The 23,319-nt window shown below is 42.5% G+C and overlaps 1 protein-coding gene across 2 annotated transcripts in view; it reads right to left on the reverse strand.

The window, feature by feature from the left end:
- Positions 1 to 210: 210 nt before the first annotated feature.
- Positions 211 to 23,319, reverse strand: part of PCDH19 (protocadherin 19) — a 137,265-nt gene continuing 114,156 nt past the window's right edge. For both annotated transcript variants that reach the window (XM_081847921.1, XM_081847920.1), the window contains exon 5: positions 211 to 4,168. In XM_081847921.1, the coding sequence (XP_081704047.1) occupies positions 3,576 to 4,168 (593 nt within the window). In that variant the 3' untranslated portion in view covers positions 211 to 3,575. The remainder of the gene's footprint in view (positions 4,169 to 23,319) is intronic.

The raw sequence follows: 23,319 nt of genomic DNA on the forward strand, positions 1-23,319 counted from the left end.
CTCCTGCTCTTCCAAATACATACTGCATGCGGACTGGATCTTGCTAGCACTCAGATCTTGGTGCCTATCGCAAATGTGAGGGTCTTTTTACACTAGCAGTACCTATGGATCAGGTCCTATCAAAGGATCATGTTTCCAAGAGTTAGGAATAAGTGAACAGCAATTAAGTGGGCGTGATTTCATTAAATTTCCTTTTTAAAAAAAAAAAAAAAAAAGGCAACTTTCAACTTACTGGGCAAAAAAAGCACACTGACAGTCTATAAATTAGATAACTGCATGAAAAAGCAGAACACCAAGCCCTATCCATTTTCTCTACCTTTTTCTAAAGAAAAGAAATTACTCCAGCTTATTTGATCTGCAGTCTGATAAAGATTGGAGGCTGTTTTTCTGTAGCTATTTTTTAATTTAAATAAATCAAAAGTGACTAATTTTTTTTTTTTATCAAGATAGGTTAGAGCCAGGAAGATTGTTTCTCTAGAAACCATTATTTTCTGTTGATTGGCAGAGCAAGTGTTGAAACAGCAATATATTTCCTTCCCAGTGATCTCCAAGCTCTGAGGAGTATGTTGTAGAGCAGCAAATTCTATCAAATGTAGGACTAAAAGCAAGAACAATAGCCCTAACCTGTGTTCCCAACCATCACTGAAAAATTATCCAGTGGGAAATAAAAATAGTAATAGTAATAATAATAATAATAATAATAATAATAATAATAATAATAATTCCATTCAATTCAACTAAATTTGTCCTTCCTTTTTTTTACCAAATGTTTCTTATGGGGATGGGACGGGCATCACTTCACAATTTCACACGTGCAAATTTTGTAGCCACGCAAAATAGTTTGCCGTGGGTGGGAATGATTATTCACCAATGTTCTTGCTTCAAGTGAAAGGGATATATCCATAGGGATCAGCAGCACTCTTCTCATATTTAGGCTGTGATTCCAAAACATACTCACTAAACTGAATACAATAACTTCTGAGTAGGCTTGTGTAATGACTGCTCTGCCAGTCTGTCTGTTCTTTGATGCACGTTTTCTATTGCCTAGTTTCACTACTTCCATGGCGCACAAAGAAAACCGAATTAAACCCAGCATTCAGAAGAGCATCCCGTGAGGATGTGCAAACACACATTCACACTAGCACTCAAATGTACCCACATTTTTGCACTCCGTTTGATAAACTTTGATAATCAGAGTAAGTCACACAGCTTATCTGCTTCTGGATGGCTGTCCCCACCCCCCACCCCTACACCCCACCCCATGCACCTGGCTCATGATGAATGGATGAATCAATTCTGAAAAGTTTGGAAAATCCAAGCCAATCTGCTAAACACACTGTAATGTGCTGTGAAGAGTACCCATCCAGACATGCTGTGCCTCTACCGGATCAATTACACTAACTTCCTCCAACCTCCTTCTGATCAGTTTCTGCTAAGGGCAGATAATTATACCATGCCTTTGCCACAGGCATGATTAGATCAATCAGTTACTGCCAAAGAAGGCACAAAACTTCATTTTCTGAAGTTTCTCCGTGTGTCCCTGGGGGACTCTTTGCTCAGTGCTTGCCTGATTCCAATCAAGAGGCACACCCAGAGGAGGAGTTTATACTAATACTAATTATCATGGGTGGCATCCTTCCCCCCCCCCCACTTACACACACTGAAAAGTTTCTTGGGGGCCTAAGAGTAAAAGTGCAAGCCCTATTTAGTTCCCAAGGAAGGAGGGAAGAGGAGTACTCTACGCTGTACGGTATTTCAGAATTTTAGGGGGTGGGGAAATGGAATAGCCATGAACAAGGACCACTGTTTCTGGAGCCATCACAAATGTCCCAAATGAAATTACAGTTTAGGATTGCAATAAAACAATTTGAACTTCATCCACCTGAAGTATGGAGCACCCCAAGAAAGTGGGTGGTCTGCCGAGCTGTGCCCATGTGATTGTGATTTTGAAACAGTGGACAATGTAGTTAAGCAAAATACTAACTTGAATATACATAATGGCAAGGCCATTATTCATGTAAGCATTCCATGCTGCTACATATAAATGGGTGCAAACATTTGCTGGCCTGTTCTCATGAGGTGTTAGGATGTCAACAGCACAGTTGCCTAGACCAGCCATATGGAAAATGGGATGATTCATGTGGTAAGTACATTTAAGCAAGTCAGGAATGTGCTTGAAATGTTTGCACGAGTAATGATTTAACCTGTGGCCTACAACATACACAAATTAGGCCTTTAAAGCATCCTATTCTTCTGGTTCCTAGATAGGTAAAATAAAAATGGGAGATTTGCAGCAGGAAACCAGCATGTCGTTTTGGAGAAATAATGTCATATTCTTCCTTGAAAATGCAAGGAAAAGGAAAAGGGTGGGAGGGGGGAGAAATTGATCTCATAAAAATTTCAAGACAGTGCATCTAACAACTGCAAATGAGATGCTAGATAACCCCTAAAAGACCTGGGGAAGAAACATCACACAGTGGTGGAGATAGTATGTGGTACAATCATCTGGCAAAATGACAAAGAGCTATGACAAGATTGGCTCTAAATTTTGCAGTTTCTCCAGGTCTTAAGATTGTTTGTTTGTTTGAAGAAAAGGAACGAAAAAAAGAAAACGAACTTGAAAGCATTTCCCATCACTAGACATACAGGAATTTGCAATATCAAATACGATAATAGTACAGAGAAGCATGTGGCAGCAAAAGGTTTCCAAAGGCAGGGGTGTCCACAGCAAAAGAGCAACATCTTAAAAAGTACAAATTAGGCTCTGGGTGTGGGATGAGACAGAAAATTCACCGGCCACAGTCCATAACTCCATGGGGTGCTAATGTACATTTGGAGATGTTGAGCATAGAGCCCCTTCCAGCATGGAACACATTGAAGTGGCCCCATCTTGCACATCAGAGCTCCCACAAGTGCACCAAAACTGCCGATCAGGGCAACCCAATCTCCAGTTTGCCATGGCAAACGAGCACCCCATTGCTGAAGTTTGGAGGCATGACAAGGGGAGTACTAAGGGAAAGAGCCATCTCAGTGGTTCAGCATCTCCAGGTAGGGTTAGGAAAGACTCCTGGTCTGAAACCCTGGAGAGCCAATCAGAGTAGAAGACAATACTAAACTAGATGGACTTAGTAGAAGGCAGCTGATTATGTTCCTAGAGATTACTTGAAACTGAGGTGTGTGGTGTGGTTTTTCCTTTAGGGATTTTTGTTTTGTTGGGGGGGGTTAGATTCAATTATTCATACAGAATGCCATTTCATAATAAGACTTTTTGAGCTACAAAAATATATAAATTCAAAATACTTCATAGATAATACTTCCAACCACTGAAATGCCACCACTTCTACCATAGTGGGGAGAAGCTGAAGAATGGTGCTACTTTTACTTAGACCAACACCCCTGCTGCCTGTTGAACCAAGTGGGATTGTCACATTAATGATAGCTTCATATTTTTTTTTTTTTATAAACAATACATTTAGGGAAAGCTTTTAAATACAGCGAATTTGTGAACCATCAGTAAGCCATTAGAAACAATACACACATCCAGTACTGTTGTTTCCTTTCCTTTACAGTGCAACTTAGAGTACTATGTCCTTTAGCCTCTTCACACCAGGTGAGTCCTTCTCTCTACATTCTTGCAGAAGAGGGTTAATCTCATGCATGATATTTTCACTGTCTGCACCCCTCGGCTCCGCCTCAATGGGCCGAGAAGGGCCATTGTTTACAAACGGCTCCAGGTCGCGACTTCCTGGGCAGTGCATTACGTTGTAGGACACTGATGGTTTGCCAGACAAGGGGCTCTTCAGGTGGATAGGCGACATGATGGGGCTGACAGCTTCACAACCATTCCCTGCCTCCCGGACAGCACCGTTTACCTTCGGGCTACAGATGGCCGGATCCACTGTTCTTTTACCTTTCGAGTTGACTGGGCCCCGCTCCTCGGAGACAGGTTCACTCCCCTCTTTGCCAAATGTTGCAAAAGTTCTCTTTGTGCTACAGTCTTCGTAAAGCTCTGTATCCACAGTGGTAGCTTCTATGGAGAGGGACACGACATTCCTTCCATGCTCGGGGGATTTTGCTCGGCTGGGCACAGGGTTCCGGGGCATCCAGCATCGGTCAGAATGGCCAAGGATCCGGCACTCTTCCCGGCAATGAAATCCCTCACTCTGATCTGTAGAAAGAAAGACAAAGAAGGGCAGGTGATCTATCATGAGCTGCTACACCCAATCCGAAATGTTCACTTGCTGAGGCTTAGCTCCAAGACCTATTGATAAACGACACTACAAGGAAGAATGCAGAGAAGAAACTTGTTCTCAAAATTGCCAGCTTGGAAGATTTATTGCATTTCATCACATTTCAGAAGGCAGGTTCCTTCTTCTGGGGAACAATCTACAAATAATTAAAAATATAAAAGCCAACTATTGGTGCACAGGCACAATCATACACAATGCTATTAAAAACATTTGAACCATTTGGAATATATGTAGTATGTAAGAGAGAGAGAAATTATTATTATTATTACTTCTTCCCAATATCCTTACCAGGTTGAGTTCACTACAAAACTATATATAATTATAAAACAAACAAAACAACTATAAAACGAAAGAAGTGTAAGTACAATTACAAACTGTTCCATATATAAAAACACTTAAAAACAGGGCCAGCACAGATGCAGACTGGGTTGTAAAAAAAAATCTAGCCATCATTTAAGACCATTATATCATCAGTAGTATGAGTGGTTGGGACAATGTACAGTATAGTATAGTACAGTACATCATATCATATCACATCATATCAAATCAAAAACACACTTCCATCTAGTCACCAGACCCAGAAACTGCTTAGTTTCAGCAAGATTGTCTTATGTGCCTTCAGACAATGCCCTGGGAACAGGCGTATCTACACCCAAGCTCTCAAATGGCTTGAGAGTCATGCTCTCTGCACAGAGAATCCTGGGAAGTTGATTTCTTATTAGTAGTAATTGGTTGAATATGACCGCTTGGCGCAGACAACTAAGTATACCTGAATACTTTTGGTCAGATACATATGCCTCTGGTGTGGTTTTATATTCCTACTTCAGCCAGCGGTTTTTTAAAAAAGAAAACCAATTAGTGTTTGAGGGCATAACTACACCGCAGATAAAGTAGTTCAGCAATCATTTCTTCTCCCAGGGAAATTGTTGGAATTGTGATTATGTAAGCCACAGAGAGGCAACTTCAGCCCTATGGGCTGAATGTGGCCCCCAAGTGCTCTTTATGAGGCCCTTAGGACTCTCTCCAGAACTGCTCCACACACTTTTCAAGGGCTTCTGCCTGGAGGAATGTCTTGTGACAGTGCCTCCTGCTTGCCTGAATGCAAGTCGTGGGGTGTATAAGAATCTCTGACTTTTGCATGGCTAGAATACAGTCTTCTTGCCATACTAAGGGAAGAGTCATGCCCATTGATCTTTTGCCTTTGGCCCCAACTGCCACTGGCATGTGGCCCCCGGGAAGTTGCATGTGCAGGAATGCAGCCCTTGAAAAAGGCTCCCCCACCCCTACTATAAGGCCTGTAGAAAAGGAATTACCTGCAAGGACACTAGGGAATCCATTAACAGCTAAATTGTCGTAAAACCTACTACCTACGTTTGTAGGGTAGATTTCCAGGAGAACTGCGATTCTGCCTATTTTTAATCCCATATACACACCTCTCGTTTCTATAACAAGTAGTAGACATTGGCAAAGTGACATTTTAAAGGGCTGTTTTTATCGCAGTGGGTTTCTCTCCCCTGCCCCCACTTCTATTATTATTTTAACAGGTTGAAGTTCAGCCTCCAACAGGCTAGGTGTCGTTCAGAATTTCTGCTGCTGCTGTCAGAACAAAAAGCTGAAGGGAAACACATTACGATGGGAAATAAATTAAACCACGTTCAGCCTGCGTGGCTGGCTGCGTAGGAGTCAGCATTTTCTTCTTCCTATTGCCAGCGCTAAAAGGCATTGTGCTTTAAACCTTGCTCGACATGAGATATCCAAGTATAAACTCCACACCAGGCAATGAATTTTGCTGGCTCCTCTTTTTATACTTTAGTTGATTTGTACTTGATTTCCAACAGAACTGCAGTGGTGTTTGTAGGCACCTACCAGTCTGAGAGGGGCTATAAACAAGTATTCTGCTCAGATTCACCATGTAGCCAGATATTTACTCATGCCAGGTGATGTGCTACAGTTACTTAGGGGCGACTAAATGATGCTTGTTTTACTACTTGGCCACAGTATGAGGATTAACAACAGAAAAACAAAAGTTAACTTTGTGAGCTCTTATGATTGCTAAAGGACTTATACAGTACTTTGAGCCTGGAAGGATAAATATCCACTGTCCATGCATTGGTCTGAGGACCTCATGGCCCTGGCGGCATTTGAACATATTGCATATAGATATCAATCTCACATGGAAACCTATTTGGCCATCTGGAGACTTATCTATTTAATTTAAGTTGCGTGTACTGACAGTTATTGTTTCCATAATGTGAACTGATACTGTATATTATAAGTAGTAGTGGTAGCTGTGTCTATATTTTATTTATATTAATTCTTTTTTCCCCTTCCCTCTTTCTTTTACTTTTTAAATTTGCAAATTAAAAAATGATTCGGGGATTTTTTTTCTAAGACAAAGAAACAGGGCAAAAGAGGGTATGAATGTCTAATTATCCATCAGCCCAAATGCCCCCTGAAAACTAGTTGTTATATTTAACATGCTCTATACTAGGAAGGACAGAAAAGGGTACATTGGAAGTGATATCACTCCACATGACAAAGCAGATATAGACCCCCCCCCCAAAAAAAAGCCATAGGAAGTAATTTAGTATTGTGGATGTATTGTTCCCCGCCCCCTTCCTGGACCAAAATGCTGTGTTCTGAACAATAAAGCAACAACCATAACCCAAACATGGATCTTGAATTCACATAGTCTCACAATGTTTTAGTGAAAACAAAATAAAAAAATTCCTTCCAGTAGCACCTTAAAGACCAACTAAGTTTAAGTTTTACTAAATGTTTTAGTGAACATACAAGAGAACATTAAATAGTTCATGCATGGCACTTATCAAAGAGAGCCAAGCACTTTTTTTTTTTTTTTAAGGACTTACATGTCCCTAGAGGGTGAATGCCTGATAAAACTTCATGAACATAGGTTAAAGGTGAACATCACAGCTCTATCAGCCTATTGAGTTTCCTGACCCTCTGAATAATCTATTATGCATTTCATTTTCTGCTAATGAAGTGCTAATAATATCTCTATGAAACTCTTGGAGATTTCCATCCTAGATGCAACCAAAAGGAGCACCAACAATTGTCTATATGTATTATCCTGTCGTTACTTGGTACTAACAATAAAGAGCACATAAATAAAGGAGGAATCCAAGGGAGGAAATGTTGTAGTAAAGGGTGACTTCAATTACCCTCACATTGACTGGGTAAATGCATGTGTCAGTCACAAAAAGGGGTGGAATTATCAAGCTACCCTAAATGGCTGTGCCCTAGAATAGCCAGTCACAGAACTGGTAAAAGGAAGGGGACCCTGAACTTCATTACACATATCAGGGTTCGCCTCTTGCCACCACAAGATGCAGTAACAGCAACCAAGTTGCATAGCTTGAAAAAGGGGTTTAAAATATATTAATAGAGGATAAGGCTAACGACAGCTAATGTCCAGGATGGCCTTTTACAACCTCTAGTACTGGGGTAGGCAACCTAAGGTCCGTGGGCTGGATGCGGCCCAATCGCCTTCTCAATCCAGCCCGCGAACGGTCTGGGAATCAGCATGTTTTTACATGAGTAGAATGTGTGCCCTTATTTAAAATGCATCTCTGGGTTATTTGTGGGGCATAGGAATTTGTTCATTTCCCCCCAAAAAATATAGTCCGGCCCCCCACAAGGTCTGAGGGATGGTGGACTGGCCCACGGCTGAAAAAGGTTGCTGACCCCTGCTAGTATCAGAGGCAGGCATGGCTGTGAATACCAACTGCTGGAGAACATGAGTGGCAAGAGCACTGTTGTACTCTTGTCCTGCTTGTGGGCTTCCCATAGACATCTGGGTGGTCACTTTGAATGCCATGGTGCAGCAATCTCTTTGTACATTCTTACAACCTGGACCTACCTCAGTAATAAAGCATGAGCCCAATCCCTAGTATCTCCGGTGAAAATGAACATCACAGAACAGGTGAAACCCTTGTCTGAGCATCTGGAAAGCTACTGTTTTGACAGTCTGACTTGGTATATAAGCAACTTCCAACTGAAGCAGGAGTTATGTACCAAGGCACCACACATTTAAGTGAAATTGCATATATTTGAAACACCATTGACAAAGCCTGCAAACACCCCCCTTCTGTGATATTTTCAGGTCACTTCCAGGTTCAGCACAATGTGCTTGTGTGCAGACATGCACCTATTAGATGTATCTAAAACAGTCACAGCCTGTACGCTCTTTCCTATGTTCCTAACATGGCTGAGACAGAACCCATTTCGTTTGACCATACCAATTCTTGACTAAAATATTCTTCTTTGGAATTCAGTAGTATCTTTTAGCAAACACTCCCACCTTTAATTAGCCACCTTCTAGCTCCATCTCACTTTCCTTATTTTCCATAACATTAGCCAAAGCCACAATTGAATCACACCTTCAGAGTTTGATGTATTGAACCTCACTTGCACCTTGCAAACACACAGACCTTGGTATCCACTCAGCCACAGTGGTGGATCCCAACTGTCTGAGGAGATAGTTCATTTGGATGCTTTGTTCATCTGTGTATGTAACTTCTGCTTTTCAGCTCCATTTGTATTTCCACCACATTCTAGCACAAAAAAGGGGGCTAATAAAAATTCTTGGCACATAACACAATGCAGCAAAAAAAGAGAAAGGGGGGGGGGAGAAAAAGAGCAGCTTTAGCACTTAGAGGGAATCGGCTTGTAGAAAAGAAAACCTTAAGGTACTTGCGGAAGGCAGGGAGACAAAAGAGGAAGAAACCAAGTGGATGGAATCTTGCATCTTTAAGGCTCCTCTCTCCTTCACAACAGCCACCACATCATTCAAGTGGCAGCAGCAAGTGACTGTGGTCTGGGCGCTGCTAACCCTTTTCATTCTCAGCAAATGAAGCTGCCAGACATGCAAACACACTGCTTAGAAGTGTTTAAATACTGGTGCCCAGTAAAATGTTGGCTTTGCTGTTTTCAGTTCTTGAGCAAAAACAAAGGATTAAAAGTCTCTATCTTCCTGTTCATCCCCAAATAAACAGCTGAAGTCAAGACCATGATATTCTAGTATTTTGCACAAGCGTGGCATTGGGTATTGCATGCCTCAATCAGCATCCTGGTGATCGTTATGTATCAATGCATGCACCTAGTACTTATGACTGTGAAGACCTGTGTGTATTCTAGCATTCAGCAGAAGCATGGGGACTTGGCACTGTATGCAGAAATCTGCATACTGATAAACTTTATTTGTTTGCTTTTAAAGAAAGCTCCCAGTCCAACTGCAAATGTGGGGGTTAATAATAAAACTTAAGGGTTACATAGATAGTTTCTACTGGTTAGGAAGTTGTTCTGTGATACCCCTCACAATAATTAGGAAATTGATGGTTAATGCTCCATTCAGGCTTCTGTGTATAATCTATGCAGGAGGCAGAATTCTTCTCCTCTTCCCTGATGATTTGTTTATTTTTTGTTGGAAGCTGCCCAGAGTGGTTGGCATAACTCAGTCAGATGGGTGGAGTGTAATATATTATTATTATTATTATTATTATTATTATTATTATTATTATTATTAGCAGCAGCAGCAGCAGCAGCAGCAGCAGCAGCAGCATCCCTCAATAATATTCCCCCGCAATGCAGAATAGGCAGGGCAGCAGATCTAAAGAATGGCAGCAACAGAGCTATTAGCTATATCCAGTTGTCCCCAAAAGGAGACAAAAGGCTTGGGACATGAAGGAATACTACCACATGCCCATGCTTTCAATCACACAAGAGAGAGCAACTAAATACAGGCAACTCTCAACTTACACAAAGGTTATGTCCTGGGGATAGAGCCTAAAGCCAAAATCACATTTAGTCAAAACGCATTGGGTTCGATGGTGGCTGGGATTGCCAAAAGTCTTTTCCCCCAGACAGCTTCCCCCTTTCCTCCCCCATTTTGTTATATTATTTGCCAAGTGCGTAAAGCTGAATATACACAAGTTAAATGTCAGTAAGTTTCGAGTTATCGGTACTCCATTGATGTTGCCAAGCTGCCATTAGGCATCCTTCAACCACTTTCTGTTTTTGCAGCCCAGGATGGGAATTGCCTCAAAGTGACAGATCCTAGCCTTAAACAATGTGTGAGAGCAGCAGACTCACTGGTTTAAGCCCAGAGCTCTGTGCTGAGGACGGCAGAAGGCAGGTGACTGCCTACTGGTGGGCCACTGGTTAGTTTATGCTGGACCACGTAGTTCTGGAATTTGCACAAAAATAAATAAATGCTGTACTAGGTGGTACTTGGTCTGATCCTGCCGAGGTCAGAAAACACCACAGCAACTGCACTGTTTGAGATTGGAGGGTGTGCACTGCATAACACCTTAGTTTTCATGTGTCAATGAATATGCATGCACATCAAAGATGAGACAAGTCTACTCTCCACTCCAAGGTTTAGAGACCCTGGAGAAGTGGTTGGACTGCAAAGAATGGCAATGCTCGCAACTCACGCTGACATTTTGACAAGACAGCCTGAAAAGTAAAAAATGGAGACTGAATTACCAGGGACAGGGATTAAGAAATGGGGATTGTCCTTGGAAAGTGATGGCAGTTGCAGCATCTGTAACACTAGTCCTAACCTTTTTGCAAAATCAGCATGCCAACCACAATAGTGAGAAGCAGCTTGATTTCTGCCTGTATAACAGACGTACCACTGCTGAATACAACCATATAGGCATGCTCTCCTAGCAACTGTGAGGCTGTCAATCTCTCCCTGAGCTCCAGTTAGACATATGCAAGCGCTGGTACTCATCCTCTTCCCCCTTGATGGCTCACCCAGAGCCCTTGCAGAATTGTCTAATGCAACATGTGAACAACCCTATGAAGTAAGCCAAGATCTTAAGAAACAGCAAATTTTACTCAATATATTATTGTACATAATCAAAATGCAATTTTTAAATGCAAAACCTTTCAACATATTACTAAAATTAAACCAATTTGGATTCCTCATCCACATTACAGGAGGCAAGCTATGTCCTTCTGTGTCTTCTAACAAAAACATCACCTTATTGTGTTGAAAGATTTTGTATTTTATATCCTGCATTTTTAAGCAGTCTATGTATAATAATATATTGAGAAACATTTGCTGTTGCATGGGTTGCTGTTGTTCTTATGGTCATGACTTATAGACTGTATGTCTGCATAAATTCTCTCTCTTTCTCTCTCTCTCTCTCACACACACACCATAGATTCCCTCACCACAAAATTCGTGGCTACAGGTCTGGCAGTTGTATATGACAACCCTGGAAATGCATATTTTAAAACATGGTCTGAAATAGTGACATAGGTGTGTGGTTGTTGTTGTTGTTTTTAAAAAGTTTTAATATTTTTATTAAAAGTTTTCAGTGAGAGAGTAATATGAAAGAGGAAGAAAAACAAAACAAATTATGATACAATAGAGCATATGGGTATTGAAGTAATACAAGTATTCCAATAATTGTAAAATTATTAACAAAGCATTATATTTTTCATAAATAGCATGAGTGTCATGGGTGTCTCTGTGTGTATTAGTAGGAAAGGCAGCACCCATCTGCACTATACACTTAAAGCAGTATTATGCCACTTTAAACAGCCTTGGCTTCCCCAAAAGAATAATGGGAAATGTGGTTTGTTAAGGGTGCTGAGAGGAGACCCCTATTCCCCATACAGAGCTACAGTTCCCAGAACGATTTAACAACCAATCCTTCTTCCCATGGTCAAAGTTTAAAGCAATTCCCATCCTGTGTGAAAAGACCTCAGTTCAGCCAACTGTGGCAGAAATATCATTCTCTCTGAGAAGTACAGCTAACAACCCCAAGTGAGCCCGGTTTTTCCAACCACCTCTGTTCAACCTCAAGGGACTGTCACACAAAGCAGCTAATAATGATCCCCAACCACAGACATGTTGTGTCTGTATTGATTCGAGAAGGTCTGAGCCGTGAGGCTTTCTGAGATGTGGGCTGGCTGAGGGCTGCCAAATTGCTTCACAGAAGTCTTAGGTAAAAAGAAGTAGCGAGGAACTCTGGCGCTTCCCCCGCCGCTCACCTAAAGACAGAACGAAGCCCATATTGTTAAAATAAAGAAGCCGGAAGGGGCAGGAAGGCACAGAGGGAGGCAGAAGGCCCAGCTCAGAGGTGCCCCAGAGATGAAATGGTGGTTATTTTCTGGGAAGATGTTGGAGCAGTGCTGATAGGAAGCTGCAAACAAATAGGGCCTTGCAGAAGCAAAAAAAAATCATGTCGGAATTGCCCGCCGTTAGGCCCACAGTGTGTGCTAAGCTCGGCTGCCTGACGACTGCGGCTCCCCCTCGGTTTCACTGCATTTACAGAAGTCTATTACAGAAACACATTACTAGCTCCCTGGGTAAGCTGTGGAATGGGGTGGGGGGAGTGAACAAGCCTCCTCCGACAACTGAACACAACACCAGGCCTGGCTTTAGGTTTTTTAAAAGCCTCTTATTCACCCAAACAGATATGGATTTAAACTGGAGCCAAGACTGAAAACCCAGAACTAGGTTTCAAGACCAGGCTGCACTTTTCCTGGATCATGTTAACAGAAAAATGTGAGGTGGGTTCAATAAGGAGAAGATGCAAGTGCAGGGTGCTCTTTTAAAAGCAAAACAAACAAAAAAAAATCTAGCTGTCTATTGTATTTTCATCACCAAAGAGCCTGATCCTATGTGCATTTGCTTAGAAGTAAGCAAGCGGGAAGGGACACGGGTGGCGCTGTGGGTTAAACCACAGAGCCTAGGACTTGCCGATCAGAAGGTCGGCGGTTTGAATCCCTGCAACAGAGTGAGCTCCCGTTGCTCGGTCCCTGCTCTTGCCCACCTAGCAGTTCAAAAGCACATCAAAGTGCAAGGAGATAAAAAGGTACCACTTCGGCAGGAAGGCAAATGGTGTTTCCGTGTGCTGCTCTGGTTCGCCAGATGCTGGCCACATGATCCGGAAGCTGTACGCCGGCTCATCTTGGCCAGTAAAGCGAGATGAGCGCCACAACCCCAGAGTCGGTCATGACTGGACCTAATGGTCAGGGGTCCCTTTATCTTTTAAGCAAGTGGGACATGCTCCCAAATGGGACTTGAATAGGACTTGCTTCCAAGAAAATGTGCACAGGGTTGCATTCTTAAGAGTGGCATAGGTAGCTCCCCCCACCCCTTTCTATCAGCTCCTCAAATTTGTGAGGTAGGCTGCTACTAGTTTAATAAGATCTGGAAAACTTGACTGTGACTCTAATATCTAAGAGGGTTTTCACTTTCAGAGGGCTTCAAGCAATATGCTGCTCAAAATCTGGTTTCAAAGAGCAGCTTGAAATAGAGAGAACCTGAAATTACAGTTTGGAGGCAGGGAGATGGTATGCAAATGATTTCATATCAGCGCAGCAAAATGTAAGCAAACTGCAACCGCTAGAAACAGTGGGTGTTAAGGCTGCGAGAAGATGTAGAAGTACATGATTCCCAACAAAGAATCCTGGGAACTGTAGTTTGTTAAGGGCCTTTGGGGACTGTAGCTCTGTGTGGAATAAACAGTGGTTTCCATGATTATCTGGGGGGGGGGAGTCATGTTCCTTAGATGCACCACTTCCATTTCCAAAATGTCAGCTTTCCCTGCCAGTATCTTCGTATGGAAAAGGGGGGTTAAGACGGCCAAAACATTCTCATTTGTTGCAAATGAGCCCATATTAGATTTGATCCGACCTATTGGATTCAGGTTGAATCAAAACCGATTGCCTCACATAAAATTATTCGTTTTGCAAAAGTAAACTGTTGCTATTTCCAGCCCTGTTCTAAAGTTCGCCTTCTCACGATCACTACTGTTACCAGGAGAACAATGAGGCCTGGAGGCGTTCCTCCCATCTATGCAAGCTACACTACTACAATCCAGAAGACTCTCCCCAGTTTCTCCAGTTACAAGAGGAGGCAGTTTCAGTGGCTCACGGGGGGATTAGACCCTTGGTAGTTCCCACTGATCCTTGCAATCAAGGCCATATCGCTGCCGTGTTGGAGAGCCACTGGGCAGCCTTTAGTAAAGACTCTCCTAACTACTGCAGCTGCTGTTTTTGGATGGAAAGGGGAAGAACAGTAGAGAGGGAAGGACAGCTCTGTTAGAACCCATTCTGCCCAAAGATTAGGAAGCCTGGCCTGATTCACAAGTGGGCTTGGGGTAGAGGGGACATGCATAAAATTAACATTCCAAGCCTTCCCCCCCCCCCCATTCTAAAAACTGGCACCATCACTTGTTTTTAGAGCATTGAATTCCTCTCTGAATTCAGCCTAAATGTACCTTACCTTTCTACGGTCACACTTAGAAGAAAACAGTTCTGAGCAGGCATGGTTAGAACTGCACTATGGCAATGTAAGTAAGTAAATAAATAAATATGCCTGCCAAACAAAATTGAAAATGCAGTAGGAATCACTAGCTCGACTTATGCATTCTGCTTGAAGGACACACCGCTGTGAATTCTCATTTTATATTACATCCGACTCTGCTCTGGAATAGAAAGGGAGAACAAAAGTACCCAGTGCATGCAATTAAAATATGCATCAGCTGGTATTTGGGTGCTATATGACCACATATACTTCCATATATTTCAAATCCAAATTCACTGTAGCCGAGCACACAACAAGATTGAAAGACTGACCTGCTCAGCTCTCCTAAGCAATTGAATTATTGGTGATGGAATCTCCAGCACCAGACACAGAGGCAAAGTTGAAACGTACTAAGGTACAAGTGCTTAGGGATTTAATATCACTGATAAATGCTCTGATGGCATGTATGGTTATGCAGCCTGGGCAATCACAATAGACCCCAGAGCTTCTATTTTGTGGAGAGAAGCACAATTCATTCCAATCTATGTCAGAGGGATTTTGAAGAGGCATATAAGTAGAAGCCATTTGGACTATTTCATACTGAGAGGGAACTGAAGCAGCTGGGTCTCTTAAAAATGGAAGAGAGAGAGAGCATGCAGAGAAGGCACAGGTGTCTGCCTACTTTTGAGCATCATTGAAGAAAACCAATACAGACAAAACTGTTTCTTACTAAAAGTTTTGCTTAAGACAAAACAGGCTTCAAGGGGAATTCTGGATGTCATGTGCTTACATTCAAGATAGTTGGCAAGCTAACGATACAAGTATTTATGCAGGAGTCGCCAAGTGTTTTGAGCAAGTGGGCACATTTGAAATGATGAGAAAATGCTGCAGGTGCCACAAAATGGCTGCCATGGGGTGATAGGAGTGTCGTAACACAAAATGGCATCCACATCTGAAAGAGCAGGCTAAGAGTCAGGACCACAAAATGGTGCAAGTGTGCCTTCCCCCACCCTTAGTAAAACAGCTGTGACTGCACTCCCAAATTTCCACCAGAATTATTCTACTTTTCACCACTGCCCTCCTGGAAATGGTCAAAGAAAGCAACAATACTGCTGTAACTGTTCAGTGACCATAAGCACCAATCCCTCTCCAAGTTCTGAAATTTCATCAGCCATGGTTCACCTGATTCCAAACTCACTTCAGCAGCCATAAGGAATTCGCCTTGTTATGAGGTCAGACTGCTTCTTCATCTGGCCTGCTACTATTTACCCTGGCACAGTTCACTGTGATGCTAAAATAAACACTGGCTTAATGTAAGTGCACAAGTGTGCAGGCTGCCAGAGAAGAGATTGCCACTGCTTTGCTCTTCCTTTGCTCCTGCTGCTCCTGTTTGAAGTTTCAAAATAGATATAGTGATACCTTGGGTTAGATACGCTTCAGGTTACAGACACTTCAGGTTTCAGACTCCGCTAACCCAGAAATAGTACCTCGGGTTAAGAACTTTGCTTCAGGATGAGAACAGGAATCGTGCTCCGGTGGCGCAGAAGCAGTGGGAGGCCCCATTAGCTAAAGTGGTGCTTCAGGTTAAGAACAGTTTCAGGTTAAGAATGGAACTCCGGAACGAATTAAGTACTTAACCCGAGGTACCACTGTAAAAGAAAGTACTTCTTCATAAAGCACAGAATTAAACTGTACAACTTGTTCCCATAGGAAGCAGTGATGGAAGTCTACTTGGATGGCTTTTAAAAAAAGCACTGGGCAAATTCATGGAGGGGAGGGCTTTTGAGAGCTACTAGAAGTGTTGGCTGTGTTCTGCCTCCCCAGCTGGAGGCAGGGATGCTTCTGAATGTCAATGGCTGGAAACCACAGGAGCTGAGAGTTCCCACAGGCATCTGGTTGGCCACTATGAGAACAGGATGCTGGACTAGATAGGCCATTTGGCATAATACGGAAATTTTTTCTTACATTCTTACATTCGCTGCTTTGCAGGGAGCAATGGTTTGCCTTAGCATCTCATCCAAATCCAGGCTCATGGTTTGTTTCCTTCAGACAGACCACAAGCCTGTGTTTAGATGGCATGCTAAGCCAAATCATGGCTTAACACACAGCAGCAGCAGAGGACCAAAGCAGAAATTATCTTCTTCCCAGGAGCCTGCACACATTCACAGAAAGCCATGGTTTGGCATAGTGTTATGTGTGAAATGAGTCTCTGAGTGACTGCAGCTCTCCATGTCCAAGAAAGATGTTTATTGCCTGATTCATGTTCCTTGTAACTGGAGATACCAGGGATTGAATCTTGGGCTCTCTACATATAAGGCATGTAGAATCTACCATCAAGAATTCCACTTAAAAAGAAATAGATTCTCAAGGCACTGGAATACTGGATAAAATTATAGAGCAAGATTCTTGCTGACTCCAGTTATAAAGCCTGCTCCTGGTGTTTTAGGTGCCTATTGTCTGGGGACGGGGGGACAGGACAGGGCTCAGACTTAAGCGGTGTTAATATATAGTTTGGGGTTGATATATGGGTCTCTATATATGGATCAATATATAGATTTGAATAAGATGTACTGGTTCTGCAGCTATTTGGATTAATATTGCTGTTTTCATTTGTATTGTCAGGCCTCATTACAGGGATGGGGAACTTGTGGCCCCTCCAGAGATTGCTGGAGTCTGTAGCTCTCACCATCCTTAACCATTTTACATGTTGCTAGGGCTGAAAAAAGTTAATCTGCATGGACATATGTTTCCTGTCCCTTTCTTAATATGAATTATTAGCAGCTTGTTTCATCTTAGAGTATATTTAGCAACATAAAATGTCTGGCCTATTAATATTTGCACGACTATTTAAATTGGCTGATATTTCATAACTGCTTGTGAATTGCCTTGAAATATTGCATTATTATTATTATTATTATTATTATTATTATTATTATTATTAGCATTTCTATAGCATACCCTTCACCCAAAGATCACAGGGCAGTTTACAATATTAAAATGTGAAAAATAATAATGCATACAATAATAATGAAAACGATAATCCCACACGCTGTTTAAAAGGCTGTGCATTGTTTACTAAGAGTTAGCAAGCGAACAGCAATCTGGGGGTCTGTGTGCAAGTGCAAAATCACAAAAAGTCAGGGGAATGGAAAAACGCCCCCCCCCCCAAAAAAAAAATCCAGTGAGGAAGCCCTGAGATCTTTCCAGATGCTGGTAAGCAAAGCGGCAACTTGCTTACCAGCCTCTGGGGTACTCCCAGAGGCCTCTCACCGCCCTTCCAGAGGATGGGAAGGAAAGCATCGCCATGCAAGGGCGGAGCCCTCCTGCTTCCTTCCCGAAGTCCTGTAAGCGCTGGGTGCAAGTGGGGAAAATAAATAAACGGAGAGAGGAGAATGGTGGGTTTCCCCAGTTCTCCATTCATTTATTTCCCTACCACCATCTGCATAAAGTTGAGATAAAGTGAGCCCAACTTTCGGGCTTACTGTATTTGGTTACGTACTTTTTTTTCTGAGTTTGTGATCCACTTTCGGCATGCAAATAAAACAATGACAATGAAGGAGCGTACCGGAAAATGGCTAGCTAGGTTTTGTCGCCCCTAATTAAGAATGCCTACCAACAAGAGCACAATGCCACAGTGAAAATTTGGTGCATTTTTTTGGCACCCCCGTGGTGCTACTGCAATCAGTACAACACCATGCCTGGGTACGAGCAAACAGCACGACTGTTAAAAAATTCATTTCAAAATCTTCCTGGAAGCTAATAAATTTTACAGCAGTTTCAATCCTTTCTCATTGCAACAAAGGAAAGCTTAGTTCCAGACAAATTAAAAGTAAATTGATTGCCTTAGGGGAATGTATTCAAATATCACTTTTCCATGTTAGAAATCTCTTTCCCTAAAATGCCGAGGAAGGGAAAAGAGAGAGAACGAACCACAGCAATGGTTTGGAAACAGTAAATCATTAAATCCCTGTTTGCAAAAATGTATAGCAAGGGGCGGGGGGTGGGGGCCATCAAACTTAAAATAAAATGCAAATATGTCACTGGGGTGCAGGCCTAACATTTGTGCCTGAATTTATGAATAATAAATATGAATAAATAGTAAACATGAAGGGATCAAACATTGCATTCAGTGTTCACCCACATTTATCCATCTCTCCCAGACAGCATCTGGAAAGCAACTTTAAATTTTATTGTGTTTGGGGCCTCGGGGAAAGGAAAGCAAAGAGACCATTCTGCAACAACTCTGCACGGTGGTACCTCGGGTTACAAACACCTCGGGTTACAGACTCCGTTAACCCGGAAATAGTACCTCAGGTTAAGAACTTTACCTCAGAATGAGAACAGAAATTGAACGGCAACAGGAGGCCCCATTAGCTAAAGTGGTATCTCAGGTTAAGAACGGTTTCAGGTTAAGAATGGACCTCCGGAACAAATTAAGTTCATAACCAGAGGTACCACTGTATTTAAACTTAGAGACAGTTTACACAATCTTACTTTTTTCTTTTTCTTTTCTAAGAAGCCTCTGACCCTATCCATTTTCTACGCTCAAGTTGGGAAAATGTAAATGATGACAGGTATAGAGAATTGTTCAGACACCAGCACTATTGCATCCCAGCAGTTACTGTAAGAACTTTAGGAATTGGTGCCCAAGTATGATCCCTGCCTTCCCTTCACATCCCTCTTTTTGTGTGTTTCACAACTTTTAGATGGTTTGCCTAAATGAGAGCCTGAATCTCTTATCTGGCAGCCTTTTTAGCAAGGTAATAAATCCCACTGAATTCCACGAGACTTACTCCCAGGTAAGTGAGCACAGGACCACAAATCAAGCTACTACATTGAAATGAAATGGAAGCATCAGAGGGGGTGTCTTGTTTGCTTTCTTTTCTCCCTCCCTGTACTTTTTAAACATTGAATCGTACAATACATAAAGCTGGCAAACAATGACAAAAGGAGAGAGAGAGATACATACATCATCCTTGATCGATAAGCAATGTTCATAATTCACAATCTGTAGCTCTTCGCATCGGTGCATTCATGTGACAATTTGGTCTGCTCTAACAAATCATACCAAATTTGAACTATATTTTGTAAAAATTGCAGCTTACTTTAATTGTTTGAGAAGTTCCAGGTCCTAGAAAGCCATAAATCAATGCCAGGAGCTTCTAGCTGAAGCTAATACTTGACAACCAACAGCTTAGCAGATTCTAGAATGCTTGGGAAATTCGATCATCATGAATTCCGGATACAAAACGACTCAATCCACACTGCTCCGACTAAATGTGCAGGGAGCAGCTTAGCTATCCATTAGGTTTTGCATTTATGAATGTTCTGACACAGAACTCAAAAAGGTATCACTATGTCTTTCCAAAATGTGCATTTTGACAAAGAAAAACCATTTAGAAATGAAACGAGCATACCGAGAATAGTATATATTATTAAGAAAACCCCTTCGCTATTGTCAGGGAACTGCCATCGGAGCCAGAGGGAGAGGGAGGGCTCCAGAGGGATTACGGAGAGCGTCCCAGGAGGGAGAGAAGCAGCCCATCTTTTGGGGAGGGAAATCAGCGTAGCACCAGTGGAGAAGGGGGGCAGATGGGGGAATCGGCGAGGTGGCTCCATGACTCCTCGCCGGAGACCAGCGGGGAGAGCACAGGTCCTCCGCTGCCCACACCCTCCTGGCGCAGAAGGCTTCCGCGCAGGGAGAGTAGGCGGAGACTAGGCGTCAAAGAGCTTCTTTGCTGGAAGAAGTTCAAGAAACGCCCACTGACGGATTCTGCCAGCGACTGAGACAGCCACGGGTGAGTGGCTGTCCAGACAGAATAGGGTTCACCCAGGTAACTCAGCCAGGTGTGGCGACGACTTACACACGAGCAACCCCTAGAACCATTACAGCTATGTTGTTTTTGGTGCTTAAAAAACGCAAGCCTACCCACACATGTAATTTTATTATGTATATTTTGGGGGGGAACTTCTGGATTTATTCATATTTTTACAAATTTTATATAAGTTTGATTTTATTTGTATTTTTGTGTGAATGTTTTTCATTGTTTTATGTATATATTTTGTTGATTGTGCAGTATATAAAGCTTGTTAAAGCCTGTACACTTAGAAAAATGCACATCTTGAAAAAAAAATACATATTTATGTGTGTGTGTTTTTATTCAAAAAATGCAGATTAATGTGGAAACATGGCAGAACAGACTAGTGAATTAAAAAACACACGTGGCACAGATGAGAAATAAAATGATTCTACATCCCTCGTTTGATATAATAAACAGGATACTGCTTATGTTCGTTGAGAGAAATAGATTGAGACAGAGAGACATATGTAATGCAAATGAGCATTTCGGACCAATCTACATTTTACATCTGCATAACAAATCGATTGAAGCAGGAATGCCTTTAAGCAGTTGGAAGTTTTTGTTTCATTTTACTTTCTGTGGAAGGTTCTAGGCTACTGTATTTATTTATCAATCATAGGATGGAACGAAGTCAGTGTACAGTGGTACCTCTGGTTACGAACTTAATTCGTTCCAGAGGTCCGTTCTTAACCTGAAACTGTTCTTAACCTGAGGTACCACTTTAGCTTATGGGGCCTCCCGCTGCCACCACACCGCCGCGGCGCAATTTCTGTTCGCATCCTGAGGTAAATTTCTTAACATGAGGTACTACTTCTGGGTTAGCAGAGTCTGTAACCTGAAGTGTTTGTAACCTGAGGTGTTTGTAACCCGAGGTACCACTGTCCTTGGTTAGTGAACAACCCACTTGCTTAGCCATCCATAGTGAAATGCAAGTCACCCTCTGTGGATGGATCATTGCTCGCTCATAAATTAAGAGGCTGCCTCTCTTCCTTATCTCTCCACACGGTTTAATGTCAGGAGACAAGATGGGAAAGAATTACTGCATAATATTTCTCACCTCTTAGCCTTCTCCATTTGCTAATCAGAGAACCTCAGGAATATAATCCAGGCATGGCTTCCCTTTGGATAATGCTTAGAAGATGCTAATAGCAGGAGAAAGTGGCAAATACATCTTACAGCAACTCAGGACATATCTCTCTCTCTCTCTCTCTCTCTCTCTCTATATATATATATATATATATTTGCTTTCGTAGATTTTCACGGGTACAGGAATGCAGGTTTTGGTGTCCTCGGGTGTCTTCCCGTGTAAAAGTTGGGGTGTCTAGGCGACGTTTCGACGAGGTCTCACTCGTCATCTTCAGGCTGGTGCTTTCGGCTTCTTGTTACTGGAACAGAGCTGGATCTCAGTGTTTGAGTTCCTATAAATACTGTAGAGGGGGTGTGGTGTATAGCCTCCAATGTTCTGGGCAGAGAGGAAGTTCCCAGGCTAGTGTGCCTTTTCTTCTTTTGTTCCTTAATTACTTGAGAGATATCTTGAGTGATTTCTTGAGTGATATCCTGAGTACCACTTAGGTGGGTCATTAGGTGTGGATTAGTTGTTAAAGTCTTTGTGTCTTGACCTCTTGAACTTTGTGAAGAGTTTTCCTGAGAAGATGGCTGTACTGTACTTTGTTGTGCTCTGGCTTGGCTTCGTGTATAGGGGCGAGCTGTGGTTTTGTGGCTTGTGTCAGCCAGGTCTGTGTAGGGATTGCAGGGGGGTGCAGCATCCGGAGGTGCCACCATGGATTGGCTACTGGATGGTGTCTGTAATTCATCTGTGGAGAGGGTCTGGGTTTGGGTCTGGTGTGGTTGATTGGTGTTGGCGTTCTGTGTGCCTCTGGATCTGGTGTCAGTTTTTGTGGGGAGGGCTAATTTCCAGATGTCTGGCAAGCGGGATGTGTCGTCACGCTTGTTCATGTTGTGAGGGTGTTTCTCTATCTCGATGGCTTCCATGATTATTCTCTTGTGGTGATGTTCCGTGTTAAAGAGCAATTTGGAATCTGCAAAATTAATTTCGTGTCCTGTTTCTTTCATGTGTTGGAAAAGAGAGGAAGTTTTTTCTTCTTTTTTGACGGCATTCTTGTGTTCTGCGATACGTGCATTTATTCGTCTGTTTGTTTGTCCAATGTACGTGGCTGGGCAGACTTTGCAGGGTATTTCATAGATCCCTTGGTTTTCCAACTGGATTTTATCCTTGGGGTTTCTGAGGATATTGGCTATTTTTTGGTTGGTGCAAAAGGCTGTTTTGATATTGTGTTTATGGAGGATTTTGCTAATTTTATCTGTAGTGCCCTTGATATAAGGAAGGAGGGCCATGCCATTGTTTTCTTCTGTGTCTTGGTTTTTGGGGGGTGTTTCCTTTTGGATTAGCTAGAAACAGGACACGAAATTAATTTTGCAGATTCCAAATTGCTCTTTAACACGGAACATCACCACAAGAGAATAATCATGGAAGCCATCGAGATAGAGAAACACCCTCACAACATGAACAAGCGTGACGACACATCCCGCTTGCCAGACATCTGGAAATTAGCCCTCCCCACAAAAACTGACACCAGATCCAGAGGCACACAGAACGCCAACACCAATCAACCACACCAGACCCAAACCCAGACCCTCTCCACAGATGAATTACAGACACCATCCAGTAGCCAATCCATGGTGGCACCTCCGGATGCTGCACCCCCCTGCAATCCCTACACAGACCTGGCTGACACAAGCCACAAAACCACAGCTCGCCCCTATACACGAAGCCAAGCCAGAGCACAACAAAGTACAGTACAGCCATCTTCTCAGGAAAACTCTTCACAAAGTTCAAGAGGTCAAGACACAAAGACTTTAACAACTAATCCACACCTAATGACCCACCTAAGTGGTA

The sequence above is a fragment of the Podarcis erhardii genome (genome assembly GCF_964252035.2).
Source record: "Podarcis erhardii genome assembly, chromosome: Z".
Lineage (NCBI taxonomy): Eukaryota > Metazoa > Chordata > Lepidosauria > Squamata > Lacertidae > Podarcis > Podarcis erhardii.